The sequence below is a fragment of the Balaenoptera ricei genome, chromosome X (genome assembly GCF_028023285.1).
Source record: "Balaenoptera ricei isolate mBalRic1 chromosome X, mBalRic1.hap2, whole genome shotgun sequence".
In the NCBI taxonomy this organism is placed as follows: Eukaryota; Metazoa; Chordata; class Mammalia; order Artiodactyla; family Balaenopteridae; genus Balaenoptera; species Balaenoptera ricei.
Window position 1 is genome coordinate 134,683,713 of NC_082660.1, and position 13,159 is coordinate 134,696,871.

The 13,159-nt window shown below is 61.1% G+C and overlaps 1 protein-coding gene and 1 long non-coding RNA gene across 7 annotated transcripts; one reads left to right on the plus strand and one right to left on the minus strand.

Moving 5' to 3' along the window:
- Positions 1-389: 389 nt before the first annotated feature.
- Positions 390-8,413, minus strand: FAM3A (FAM3 metabolism regulating signaling molecule A). 6 transcript variants are annotated; one of them, XM_059911819.1, is made up of 10 exons: positions 8,214-8,405; positions 7,807-7,879; positions 5,814-5,927; positions 5,198-5,221; positions 2,948-3,071; positions 2,786-2,844; positions 2,393-2,443; positions 1,987-2,071; positions 1,784-1,910; positions 390-1,079 (listed from the first exon to the last, which is right to left on the minus strand). In XM_059911819.1, the coding sequence occupies exons 1-10, from the start codon at positions 8,376-8,378 to the stop codon at positions 984-986; spliced, it is 918 nt and encodes a 305-aa protein (XP_059767802.1). In that variant the 5' UTR covers positions 8,379-8,405; the 3' UTR covers positions 390-983. The 6 variants fall into 6 exon arrangements, 5 of the variants coding, with proteins under 5 accessions (XP_059767802.1, XP_059767805.1, XP_059767801.1 ...); XM_059911822.1 differs by having other exon boundaries at positions 7,998-8,306; XM_059911818.1 differs by lacking the exon at positions 2,948-3,071 and having other exon boundaries at positions 5,814-6,060; positions 8,214-8,407.
- A 3,780-nt stretch (positions 8,414-12,193) lies between these two features.
- Positions 12,194-12,982, plus strand: LOC132357951 (uncharacterized). Its single transcript, XR_009500365.1, has 2 exons — positions 12,194-12,391; positions 12,544-12,982. It is a non-coding gene; the product is annotated as an uncharacterized LOC132357951 (long non-coding RNA).
- The last annotated feature ends 177 nt before the right edge of the window (positions 12,983-13,159 follow it).

Sequence of the window (13,159 nt, forward strand, 5' to 3'; positions counted from 1 at the left end):
TTTTGTGACCCCAGACCATTTCTGCACCCTCATGTGCTTTTCCAGAAAACTCCTTCCAGTTTCTTGCTGGTTCTCACCCCTTGCAGGGAAATATAACTGCAATCTGCGAGAAATGCCAAATAGCCCTCGTGACTCGGCCTCTTGCTGGCCTGATTTCAAAGGCATCTAACACTGAGCACTGCGGGGGAGACACACGAGCTCCTGCGGGAGGCCGGGGGGAGGGGGAAGCTCCTGGGTTGGCTTTAATCCCCATCCCGGTCCCTATGGGCCTGTGCCGTGTCTAAGGGCAACGCTACAGGGATGCCCGCAGGGGAGCCCCTCTGCTCACCACCTGAGTCACATCTCAAGGACACCACCCACCGACTCCCCTCTGAATGCACCTCATTCCATCGGGGGCCACCAGTTTATTAAGACGTCATTTAGAAAGCGGGCCCTCTGACAGACAAACCGCAGGAGCTGCCACCCGCCGCGCTAGGAACTGCCATCGGGCTGGCGAGCTCACTGGCCGGCCTGCCTGGTTCCCAGGCGGTCACCCCTTCCCGCGAGAGCAGGGCAGGCGGCAGCCAGGCGCCGGGAGTGGCCACCACATTCGGCTCAGCAGAACGAGTCACACTGGAAACAGGACTGGCCTGCAGAGCAGCGAGCCACTCTGGGACGGAGAGGTTCCGGAAGATGCCCCGACCTGCCAGGCAGCTGCTATCAGACTTGGGGCCGCAGGCGCTTGGGACTTGGGTGGGTGTTGGCCAGCAGAGCAGCTTTAGGAAAAGGAGACGGGTACCTGGGGTCCCCAGACAAAGCGCCACGGGGCCGCAGCGCAGCCCCACCGCTGGGCCTGGTCTGGTCACTGGTCACCGCCTCGGAGCCCTGATGTGCTGGGGCGGAGCGCTCCTGGCTGGGCGTGGGGTCGGGCCTCAGCGCTGTGCCGGCGCCTCCTCCGGCTGGGTACACACAGCCTCACTTAGTCTGGTCCTCGAGCTTGGCCGCTAGCTGGCCGTGGTCCTCCTGGGGATGCAGCCTTCCATCTCCAGCGCCTCAGGCCAGCCTTCGTACTTATTGGTGTGCTTACTGTTCTTCACGTGCTGCGGGTCGGTGGGGGCAGGAAGGCACGGGCTCAGCCCTCGGGCACCAGGGCCAGACAGAACTCTCTGTCCCCCTGTGCTGGGGTCAGCCAAGCGTGCAGCCTCGGGCACCCGCCACCTGTCTGTCCCATCGCCTCAGCGTTCTCATCTAAAGACGGCAGCAGCTGCCCTGGCCTGCCCCCTCGCAGGTGGGGGGGGGGGGTCACCTTCTTTGAGCGTAGGTGGGCCTGGCGCGCGATGGGAAGGGAAGCAGGGGGTTGTGTCCCTGCCCTCACCAGCCCTCAGGGAGCCGCTGGAAGCTGCGGGAGGAGCAAGGCCACAGGGGGCGTTTCTCCTCTGGGGGCTGAGCTGCTCTTTTGGCAGCCAGAGCCTTCCAGAAACTGGCTGAACAGCCTGTTTGCCTTGTCCTGCTGTGGGGAGCAGGGTGTGCAGGGTGAACTGGGGTGCTGGGTTTCGGGGGGATGGGACGGCACGCAGGATCTTAGTTCCCCGACCAGGGATTGAACCCGTGCCCCTTGCAGTGGAAGCGCGGAGCCCCAAACACTGGACCGCCGGGGAAGCCCCAGGAGCAGCTTACAGACGTGTGGGCCGCTGTGTGTGTGGGTGCTGGGCGTGAACAGAGGGGACCTCAGAGGATGCAGGCAGGAGGGGAGGGCAGACTGGCCTGCGCCGGGCAGTGGGGGCCCCAGGGCCTGCGCCCATACCTGCTCAAAGGGGCTCTTGTTCTGCACACCCTTGGCCCCTACAAACACCCAGCTGTCCCGGAAGGCCAGGTCCTTGACATTCTTGCTGCCCAGATCGCTGAAAAGCTTCCTGGTCTCTTCATTCATCCTGCCCCACAGAAGGAAGAGATATGAGCCGTGACCACAGAAGGGTGAGGCCTCGGCCAGCCTCGGCCATTACTTACTTGGTGGCTGGGTCATCGTAGGAAGCCACAAACACCAGGGTGCCTTCATGCAGCGGCCGGATAAACTTCAGTAGATCATTGACATCTGGGGGGACAGTTCCCGTGGAGCATCAGGCACCACTGAGCACCCCTCCCTCACCAAGCCCTGTTCTCCAGATGGGGAAACTAAAGTAGTGATCAAGCCAGGGACACGGCCCGGCCAGGGCTGCTGAGTGAGTGCAGGGACCAAATGGTACAAGAAGCCAGGGCCGAAGCCCTGACCGTACACCTGGCCTTCTCCCCGGCTTTTCTGAACCCAAGGAAGTGCTCAAGACGCCCCAGCGAGCGGACAGAGGGAGCAGCTTTCAGGGGGAAGATGCCGTCTTTCTGCCCACAGTCAGAAGGCGGAGGCCGTGGCTTGACTCACCTCCCGCCCACATGTCGAAGGCGCGGGCCTCGATGAGCTCTCCGCTTACCCCTGGTCGGAGGGAAGGATGGGTGCTGCTGCAAGCTTCTCACCTCGCCCCATATGCACGGCCACCGTGCCCTCGTTCAGACCGCCGGCACCCGCCCGAGGCTGTGGAGCTCCTGCTCAGCACTGGGGGCCCTCCAGGGGCTCCCCATGAAGCAGCCTCCCACCTCCTGGAAACTTCCAGTTCTTCACTGCTGCCACGCCCTCGTCCACCGGGCCACCTCTTCTGTGGAGCCTTCAGCTCGCACAGACCCCTTCCCAGGCCCCCTGGGAATCCCTGGCGGCGGGGTGGGAGGAGGGCGGCAGGTCACGGCTCAGCTTTGCCTCTCTGCTCCGTGGGCAACTCACCATTCACCAGGGCGATGTTCAGTCCCCGGCCCACGTTGTCCTTGACACTGCTCATGAGCCTAGCAGGGGGACAGAGCCTTCCAGCGGCACGTCTACCCTGCTCGACTCCGGTCCTCGCAGACCCAGCTCCCCTCCCCACCCCCGCCCGCCTGAGGAGCTCACATCCTGTCCTCCAGGCAGATCTTGGGTCCAATGACGTTGGCAGCCCCGCTGACCATGCGGAAGGCCAGGTGCTCCTCGGGACACGGCTGAGGCAGGCCGCATTTGTACTTCCTGGCCCTCGGCTCTGGGTAGGGACAACAGGGGTGACCCATGGGCCTGGCCCTGGGGGCACCCGAGACCTGAGAGGGGGAGGTCAGGACCAGCCCATAGGGAGGAATGAGTGACCACAGACCAGGGGACTGGCGTGGGGTGGGGACGTGGCTCAGGCCAAGGAAGGGACACTTCCATGGACACTGTATCCCACCGGGGCTGGCCTCAGGGCAAGGTGACAGGGACCCCAGGGAGGCTCTTCGGCCACTGGTGGGAGAAGAGAAAGGAGGCAGGAGGGCTGGCCTGGGCTGTGGCCCCACCGGGAACAGAGGACAGGAGGGAAGGAAAGCCGCTGGGAGGGCAGGTGCAAGGACCCCGTGGAGAGGGCACGAGGAGGTTGGTCTCTATTACGAGGCGACCCGTGTCCCCACAAAAGATGTTCTCAAGTCCCAACTCCCAGGACCTCAGAACGTGATCCTCTGTGGAAATAGGGTCATTGAGGTTATCATTCGTTAAGATGAGATCATCCTGGAATAGAGTGGGACCTAAATCTAATGACACGTGTTCTTACAAAAGACAGAAGAGAAGACACAGACATGGAGGAGAAGTCCTTGTGAAGATGGAGGTGGAGATGGGAGGGAGGCGGCCACAAGTCCAGGGACACCTGAGGCCACCAGAAGCTGGCAGAGGTGAGTAAGGGTCCTCCCCTGGAGCCTCTGGAGGGAGTGTAGCCTTCCAACACCTAGATTTCAGACTTCTACCTTCCGGAACTGTGAGAGAATACACTTCTGTTGTTTAAGCCACCCGGTTTGTGCTACTTTGTTATGGCAGCCCCAGGAAACTGATACAGATTCTGATACCAAGAAGTGGGGTGCTGCCATAATAAATCCCTAAAAATGTGGAAATGGCTTTGCAATTGGGTAATGGGTAGAGGCTGTAGAATTTTGAGGTGCATATTAGGAAAGGCCTAGATTGCCTTGAAGAGACTGTTGGTAGAAATATGGACATTATAGGTGATTCTGGTGAGGGCTCAGAAAGAAGAGAGAGGAGCAGTAGAAAGAGCTCCTACGGTCTGGGATCACGCACGTACCATCGTGACCAGGCTGTTGATGGAAATGTGAATGCTAAAAGTGCTTCTGGTGAGCTCTCAGACAGAAATGAGGAACATGTTATGGGACACTGGAGGAAAGGCCATCCTTGTCATAAAGTGGCAAAGAACTTGGCCAAATTGTTTTCTACTGTTTTGTGGAAGGTAGAGCTTGTAAATGCTGAACTTGGGGATTGAGCTGAGGAGATTTCCAAGCAAAGTGTTGAGGGTTTCTCCTTGCTGCTCACAGTAACATGTAAGGGAAGAGAGATAAATTGAGGATGTAATTGTTAAGTATGAAGGAACCAGAATGTGAAGATCTAGAAAATTCTCAGGCTAATCATATTGCAAAAAATGAGAAAGCAGGCTCGGGAGAGAACACCAAGGGTGTGGCTGGACAACTGTTGGTAAAGAGCTGGGCCGTGTGACCTGTGGACCAACTCAACCATGTCAGCGGAAGCCAGGAATGGAGAGATGAGGTTATCCAGGAAAGATCTGGAGGACTCTCTTGTCTTACAGCTTAGACCCTCATGAATTGCGCAGGAGATCAACAGAGTTTTTGAGAATTTTATACCAGTAGAAACACTGCCAGCCTGGACTGAAAGGGACAGAGAAAGGACAGAAGGGAGGAAGGATGATTCCAAGGGCAGAGCAATGGCTGCAGAGGCCAGAGTTGGCTCAGGCCCAGAGGGAGAGTAGGATCGTCCCCTACGTTCCAGATTCCCCCTACCCCCACCAAAGGCCCAGGAATTCTTATGTTTTGAAATCGAATGGATCTGCCCTGCTGGGTTTGGGACTTGCTTGAGACTGATGACCCCTTTATTCCTTCCAATTTCTTCCTTTTGGAATGGGAATATCTATCCTATGCCTGTCCCCCTAGTGTATTCTGGAAGGAGGTAACTTGTTTTCTAGGCTCACAGCATGCAAGCAGCTCCAGTGGGCTGTGACGGCTAGTTTGGGGAGGGATGAATGGAGAAGAGAAACCCTGGAGGGCTGGGGACAGGCACGTGTGTCACAAAAGTGGTAAGCGGGGCGGGCGCAGGGGAGGAGCAGGGAGGTGACAGGAGCCTTACCTGCAGTCACTGAGCTCTCTGGGCCTGTGGGTACAGAGAGGTGTTTCTGTTAGTGTGGACCTTGCCCAGGGCCCGCAGCAGGGCAGCTCCTACACTGTGACGTCAAGGTGGAGGGGCAGTCAGGTTCAGGGGCCAAGGGCTAAGCCAGGCTGACCTTGGCACGTACGCCCCTGCTCAAGTCTAAATGATGTTCAGATGCAAAGCTCTCTGCTCCAGGAAAAGGGTAGATCGGAATTGCAAAAAGTACTTAGGTGATGTGTCACCAGTAACGAGGTGTCGAGTCCCCTCCCCATCTCAGAACCCAGCGGAAAGCCTGCAGGGAACAACTCGGGAGGCGTCCCCAGCGTCCAGCAGAAGCCCCCCTGCCCCTCACGCGGGCCCCAGTGAACAAAGGATTCTAATTAGCGGGGATTGGCGTTTCCAGCCGAAGCACCTGGGTGGCAGGGGGGAGGCGGTGCCGGATGCCAGGAGGCGGACCGAGGGCAGCTACAGGCGCCCTGCCAGGAAGAGACAGCAAACCCAGGCCACCGCCACCCCCACCCCGAGCCTCAGGCTGCAGGCCCAGGCGGCCGCGCCGGGGACCTCGTAGCGGGGCGAGGGAGAGTCCCACACTCACCGGCGAAGAGTTGCTGGATGCGAGGAAAGCCACCGCCAGGCCCACCGAGGAGGATGCTGGCTACGAGCCAGGTGAGGCCCACGGTGATGACCAGGGCCACGATGCGGAGGGGACCTAGAGGCATGACAGACACGGGCAAGGCCTCCTCGGGTGCCAGCGAGCTCCCGAACGACCCCAGGGCCTCTCATGATCGGATCTCCCCAGGCGCTTGGGAAGAAGTGACGGGAGAACAGGAAGGTGGGAGCTCCTGGCGGGCGAAGGAGGAAGCTGAGCTCCAACTCCAAGGCTCAGCTTGGCTCTCCCTGGCGGTGTGGAGGGGCCCCCTAACCTCCTGCTTCTGAGGCTACCAACGTCTTTTGAGTCCCTGCCATCCTGCCCCCCTTTCTCCTGTGACGGTGACGGAGGCGGTTCCTCCTCCTTTGCAAGGCCAGGCAGATCCTCCCTTCCCCTGCTGTGAGCTGGGCGCCGAGCTCTCCGCCCTGCTCGGCTTTTCTTAGCGTAGCGGTCACTTTGTCTCCCTCTTTCCCCTCTGTTTTCAACACCTCCCATCCTCAGAAAACGCGGGAGGAGAGGCCTCCTTCGGAATCACACCCGCAGCCAGCGGCGGGGCTCTGCGCCCTCCCTTCCTCTCCCTGCCGGCTCCTCCAAAGTCCTGTGCGCCGGCTCCTTCCATAGGCTTCCCTCCCCGTCTCGCAACCTGCCCCGCTCTGCCCTTGCCTCCATTACCCCCGCAGGACGGCTTGTGGCCAAGGCCGCCTGGGGCCTTCTTGGTGCCAGCGCCCCGGGTTACCTGTTGGCCCTAACGTCCCTTGACCCTCAGGTGGCCGCGCAGGCTGAAGCCCTCCCGCGGAAACCCTTCTCGGCTGGCTTCTGGGGCAGCACCCTTGAACCCCACCTGGATGCTCCTCATCCTTCTTGCTTAGATCGTCCTCCTTGACCCTCCCCTGAAAAGCTGGACTTTCCCCAGCTCCTGTCCCACAGTGTCCTCTCTGCCTTTACCCTACTCTCCGTCTCCTCTCCTGCCTCGACTCTACCTAGAGGTGCCCTGCTCTGCTCCCAGCCTTGAACTAACCCTCACGAGCACTGACTGTACGTTACCACTCCAGCCCTGACCACTCTTAAGGCCCCACTCTCCCAGCCAGTTCCTCATGGGTCAGCTTCCCCGGGATACAATCATAATGCTTCAACTTTAGCAGGTATGAAGTCCACCCCCCAACCTATCCGTCCCCAAGCCCCCTTCATCTTAGCTGTCCAGGCGACAGCAGGGCTGGCACTGGGTTCACATCCAACCGCAGGGCCACCGTGGTCAGCTTCTCGTCTGAGACCACAGCCTCGCCCTGTCCGCCCAGCCGCCGTGCTCCCTGGAGCTCTCTCCCACAGCTCTGTTTCCAAACAGCGGCCAGTTATCCCATTTGGGAGAAATCTATTATCATAACCCTCATCTCACAGCTGAAAAGAGAGAGCTGGGAGCTGAAGTCCTCAGATGTGAAAGGATTTGCTCCAGGTCATAGAATGAGTGTTTCTGCAGAGTCCTCTGTTTCAAAAACCAAACCCAGGGACTTCCCTGGTGGTGCAGTGGTTAAGAATCCGCCTGCCAATGCAGGGGGCACGGGTTCGAGCCCTGGTCCGGCGAGATCCCACATGACGAGGAGCAACTAAGCCTGTGTGCCACAGCTACTGAGCCTCTGCTCTAGAGCCTGTGAGCCACAACTACTGAGCCCACGTGCCACAACTCCTGAAGCCCGCGCACCTAGAGCCTGTGCTCTGCAACAAGAGAAGCCACCGCAATGAGAAGCCCGCGCACCGCAGGGAAGACCCAACATACCCCAAAATAAATAAATAAAAAATAAATAAATGTATATTTAAAAAACCCCCAAACCCCAAACCCAGTGGTCCCACCACCCCCGGCCCTTCCAGACAGACCTCTGGACACCTGGGCCTCCAGCCAAGTCTCCTTTCCAACTCTCTCCGGTTCACTGTGGAAGCCACCCACCTGCCAACCTCATGTCCACTTCTCCCGCTGGGGTGGGGCAGCCGTCAGGTGCAGCGTTTGTGGACCGTGCGCTCTGGGGGGCAACAAAGCAGAAGAGCAGGTTTGGGTGGGGGTCAGGGATGATGAGCCCGTGCTGGGTCCCAGCTGTGGGGGCGGGCGCGATCGGTGCACCGACTTGCTCGTCCAACTACCTGGCCAGGCTCCTCGGGAAGGCGGAGAGAAGCCCGGCTGGGACCAGAGGGGCCTCGGAAACCTGGAGGCTCACGATCGTGCCCACGGGAGCCTCTGGGCCTGGGAAGTGGAAGTGGTTCTCCCGGACGCGGGCGTGGGAGGCCCCAGCTCAGGCCCCCCACCGGGCCCCCGGGCCTGGAGGTCGGCGACGCGGGCCGGGCCGGCTAGAGACTTGCCTGGCGGTGGGGGGGGATGCGAGCTCGGTCAGGGGCAGCCCCGTCAGCCCGGCTGCCCCGCTCTGCTCGGCGAGGCGAGGCGAGGGAGCTCCGCGGCGCGGAGCGAGAGGCCCGGCAATGGCGGCCCAGGGCGGTAGCACGGCCCGCAGGCGCCACCCCCGCCATCGGTTGGGGCTGGGCGACCGGCCACCGGGTGGGAGGGGCCCGAGCCGGCCCCGCCCCCGACGCACGCTCCGGCGGAGCCGCGGGGTCGGCCTGCCAGGCTGCCAAGGGGAGGGGCCCTACTCAGCCCCGCCCCCGAGGTCTCCTCTGAGACTTCGTTCACGCGGGAGAGCCGAGCGTTCCCAGGCTTTGAGGGCAGGGCTATGCTCGTGCCCTAAGCTCGGATTTCTGAAGTTTGGGAAGGGGTGGATGGATCTGGGGGCGTAATTAGACATTGTTTCAAAGTTCAAATGTGTGCCTTTTCGAAGCCCGGAGGGACAGAAGCGTGTACGGGAAACAGCAGAATGCGAAGAGCCCGGGGTCAGCAGGCTCAGCCTTCCGCGGCCTCCCTTTCGCCGTCTTCTTTCTAGAGGGCAGCGCGCTCACACGCTGTCACCCCTGCCTGCTCCTCCAGCCTCCTTCACAAAGGCGCCCCCGACACCGCCCAGGGCACCCCGATCACCTCCCGCGCTGGGAGAGCTCGGGCCACCTCTGTCGCCTGGACCCGTCTTTCTGGACGGCAGCGGCCCGGCGGCTTGAGAACCACTGAAACATCCGTGCCCTTTGACCCAATGACACCACTTTCGGGAAACCTTCCTAAGGAAAGAACCCAGAATACAGAGAAAGTCGATAGAGCCAGGCAGTGACGGAGCTCTGGTTAGCCCCCAGGAGCTTCTACACTGGCATTCACAACACTCTCTCGTTCTCCCTAACAAGATCAAGGTGATAAGTTTCAGGCCCCTGTGCTGCTGTCACGGGTTGGTATTTGAGTTTTGTCATGGAATTTGGGACCAGAAATAGTGCTGACCATTTGCCAAACTCTCACATATCTGTGAGTACCAAGCCCTGGGCACCGTGCCCTCCTTAGTGCTCTTCCCTGTAATGCTGGCAGTTGTGGTGCCCAGTAGGCGAAGCTCCTGCCAGGCACAGGGCAGCGGCCAGACGGCTAGTTCTTAGAGGACAGTGTTTACATCTTGCTCAGAGCAGGCATTTTGGAAAGAGTGGTTTAATGAGCCCCCCTGAGGGCCCAGAGGCACATTCACCAACCCCAGGGGCACCACCCTCGAGAGGGCCAGGGGCCTGGGGTTCATCCCAAGCCTTCTGTGCCTCAAGGGGCAGCTTTGTTTCTCCAGGAATGTTTTTCCATGGGGACTTGGAGCGCATGAGACCCGCCTGTCATAGACCCTCATGGCCCTGCCCCAGTGCGGGCACCCAGCGGGAGATGGCAGAGAATGTAGTTCCCACAGCTGCGGCGCCAGTTCACTGTGTTTCCTTGGCTCCTTGTGTCCCTGCCTGAGTGTAGGCACCCAGAGCCCGCGCGCTCAGCTGATCCCTGGTTCCCCTCTCAGTGTAGACACCGAGCACGGAGTTGTCACTTGACAGTGCTCACGTGGGCCTGCATGCTCACGCCCCTGTGCCGGCACCTCCCGCCTCTACCCCGAGTAGGCACCCAGAGCTGAGGTGACGGGCGACTGTCCTATCACGGGACCTCTTGCCTATACCCTAGATTAGGCAATCGGATCTCCGTTGACAGCTGAATGCCCTCACCTGAGGCCACCTCTGCCACAGTGTAGGAACCCAGAGCCGAGGTGACAGTTAAATGACCTCCATGGTCCCTCACTCTCCGTTCCAGCGTAGCTACCAAGACTTGTGCTTGTAGTCGACTCACCTCACCTGGGCCCTCACGTCTCTGCGGCGTGGAGCTGTGCGGAGGTGAAGTGGCATTTGAGTGCCCTCTGCTGGGCCTCATGTCTCTGCCCCAGGGTGGCTGCCATCGCTGAAGTGCTACCTGTGTGCCCTCACCTGCCCCTCATGCCTTTACCTGAGGTTGGGCCTCTAAGCCTCGCCCTGGTCCAGGCATCCCACAGTTAAATGTGAGTTGAACGTCGAAACCTGGGCCCAATGCCTCTCACCCAGTGTAGGCACCCAGAGCTAAGGGGACTGTTGGCTGTCCTCGCCTGGGCCCTCCTGCTCTGTCCCACTGTAGAGATTCAGTGCCAGTTGAAAGCCCTCAGCGCCAATGTTGCCACCCAGAGCTTAGGTGACAGGTGTCTTTCCTCACCAGTGCGTCGTGTCTGTTCCCCATCCTAGGGCCCCAGAGCTGTGACATTTGTCTCAATTCAGCGAGGCCCTAAGGACTATGTCAGAGATGAGGGGACCGGTGACTGTCCTCACGGGGTCCCTCATGCTTGTGGCTCCAGAATGGAGGTGACAGCTGAACGTCCTTACCCGGGACCTCATGCTTCTTCCTCATTTCAGGCTCCTAGAGCTGAGGTCACAGCTACTGTCCCTCTCAGGTCTCTCATCTCTGTCATCACAGGCACCCGGTGTCAGGTGACAGCGGGGCATCCTCACCAGGGCCCTCCCGTCACTGCCACAGGGTAGCACCCAGATCGGAGGTGTCCGCTGACTGCCCTGGCCTGGGCCCTCTGTCATGGTGGGGACACTCAGACAGATGGGGAGGGTCCCCACCCCTCCCTCCCTTCTCACAGGCGGTTATCACATTTTGGGGGCCCAGGAGGAGCTGGGTCCCTCCTCCACTTCAGGCTCCTGCCCCTACATGGATCTTCTGTGCTGCTGAGTCCCCCTCGGTGACGCCATGCCAGAAGGTTCCCCAAGGGGCCTGGGGCCTGGGAGGACCATCCCCAGCACACAGCTCTACTGTAGAGCGTCTGTGGGGCTCTGTGAGGGGGGCTCTGAGCACCAAGACCCCAGCGGGGTCAGGAAGGGCCCCCTGCACCTCCGTTCATTTGGTTTTTATCCCGAAGGTTTGAGGTCATCCTCAGGCCCGGATTTTGAGGGTTTGAGGTCCCAGGACTGGGCCAGGGACTCGGCTGCCCCTTCCCCGGGAGCAGCACAGCGCCCCCTGGCGGTGAGCAGAAGGCCCGGCTGCGGCTCCTAGGACCCGCTCCATCGCGTTCTGGGCCACCATCTCGGGGTCTCGCGCTCTCGTGCCATCCTGGGCCTTTTGCAAAGCCTCATCTGCCCCTCACGGGCACGTGGCTGCACCACAGAGAGTCAAGGGCAGGACCCTCTGTAGCCACGCTGGAGCCAAAGCGTTACAGGGGGTCGCGTGAGTCCCTAGGCCCACACCATCAGCTCCCAGCGAACCTGGGCGACTTACAGCCCCTTCCGCAGGCCACAGGCATCGGGAGGACCAAGGCCACTGCCCCCCCGCCCCCAGGCTGAAGCCTGGCCTGTAGTCCTGTCCACGTGGGGCCTTCTCAGCTGCTCTGCGTGGACCTGGGCCAGGAGGCACTGCGGGATCCGGATTCCAGCCGCCCCTGTCCCAGAAAGCCCCTCCCTTCCCCGTTCACCTAGGTCTACGTGAACTCTGTGGTCTCCCTCCTGCACAAGCTGGAAGCGGCACGTCCTCTGGTTACAGGAGGGGTCGGGGAGAGCGGGGATGGCACCTGGGGATGCAGCCGGTGTGCAGGGTGGGACTCACCACCCTCGCTCACGGGACAGGAGGCGGCCAGCCCCCACTCGAGTTCCTTCTCGTCTACTTACTGCTCCTGCAGAGTCCTGGGTGGGAGCCGCCGCTCTGCCCCCAGCCCCAGGGGCCGTGCAGGGGTTAAGGAGAGCTGGTTGTCAGCGTCAGGCTGAGGAGAGGCCTCCGTGATGGGAGCGAAAAGCCCTAGACAGTTGCCTTCAACAGTGGGGGTGGGGACAGGCGGGCCACAGGCCCAGCTGAAGGGAGGGGCCACTGGCCAGGTTCTTGCCAATGGCCTGAGGGCCTGGCCCCACTGCCGCAGAACGTCCTGTCCCGGGAGCCCTGAGCCCTGCCAGCTGTGAGGCCCTGGGGCGTGGAGTCCGCCTGCCCGGGGCACGCATCGGGCTGCTGGCTCGTTCCCTCCGTAGGACGTAGCAGCATCTGAGTCTTTCGTCTGTTCGTCTGGTTCGGGTCAGCCGCGCCTACCAGAACCCAGGCTGAGGGCAGGGACTCCACAGCCGGCTGCTGCTGTCCCCAGTGCTCGGTGAGAGCGGAGCCGGGGGGAGGGCAGGACAGACGCCCAGGGAGCGTGCTCCTATTCACAAGTGGGCTGTGTGCAGACGTAATCAGGTTAAGGTGAGGTCATCCTGGAGGAGGCTGGGCCCCAAATCTAATATGACTGGTGTTCTCGTAAAGGGAAAACAGAGCGAGACAGACACACGGAGGAGGATGTCATATGAAGACACAGAGAGACCGGAGTGACGGGTCTACGTGGCCAGCTGAGCCCCTGGAGGGCGCTGGCCCTGGAGCTCAGCCTTCCGGCCTCTGGCACTGGGAGAGGATACCTTTCTGTTGCCTTAAGCTTCCCTGCGTGTGGCGCTTTGTTACGGGGGTCCCAGGAAACACAGGCAAGGGAGGCTGGTGAGAAGGCCAGCTGTGCACCTCTCCGCGGTGCCCAGGGTGCGCCCTGGACTTGCCTCTCCCCCTTGGCATCTGTTCCCAAGTCCCTTAGCCACTCCTTCCTAAATACTTGTCGCCTCAGTGGGCCGGCAGTGCCCCCTGAGTGCCCTGGCTGGGGCAGGGGCACTGCCTGGGGAGGGAAGGGGAAATGAACGTGACCTGTTCTTGTGCCCAAGGTGGTGTCGTGACAAAGTTCTAGGGTGCGGGGCAGAGAGGAGGGGAAGGCCGGGCTTGGTCAGGACTGAAGGATACCCACGTTCCCGCCCGAGCCAGCGGCGGAGGGAAGTGGGTGGCGGGGAGAGGCGAGGGCTGGGGCCCGTGGTCGCAGGTGGCAGGAAACAAACAACCAGGG

Excerpts from the sequence above, each read along its gene's own strand:
- FAM3A (XM_059911818.1), bottom strand. The coding sequence starts at position 8,378 with ATGGCGGGGGTGGCGCCTGCGGGCCGTGCTACCGCCCTGGGCCGCCAT. Across the intron at positions 7,880-8,213 it reads GCATCCCCCCCCACCGCCAG|AGCGCACGGTCCACAAACGC; the intron begins GCAAGTCTCTAG and ends GTTGCCCCCCAG. Across the intron at positions 2,444-2,785 it reads GAACATCGCCCTGGTGAATG|GGGTAAGCGGAGAGCTCATC; the intron begins GTGAGTTGCCCA and ends CCCTCCGACCAG.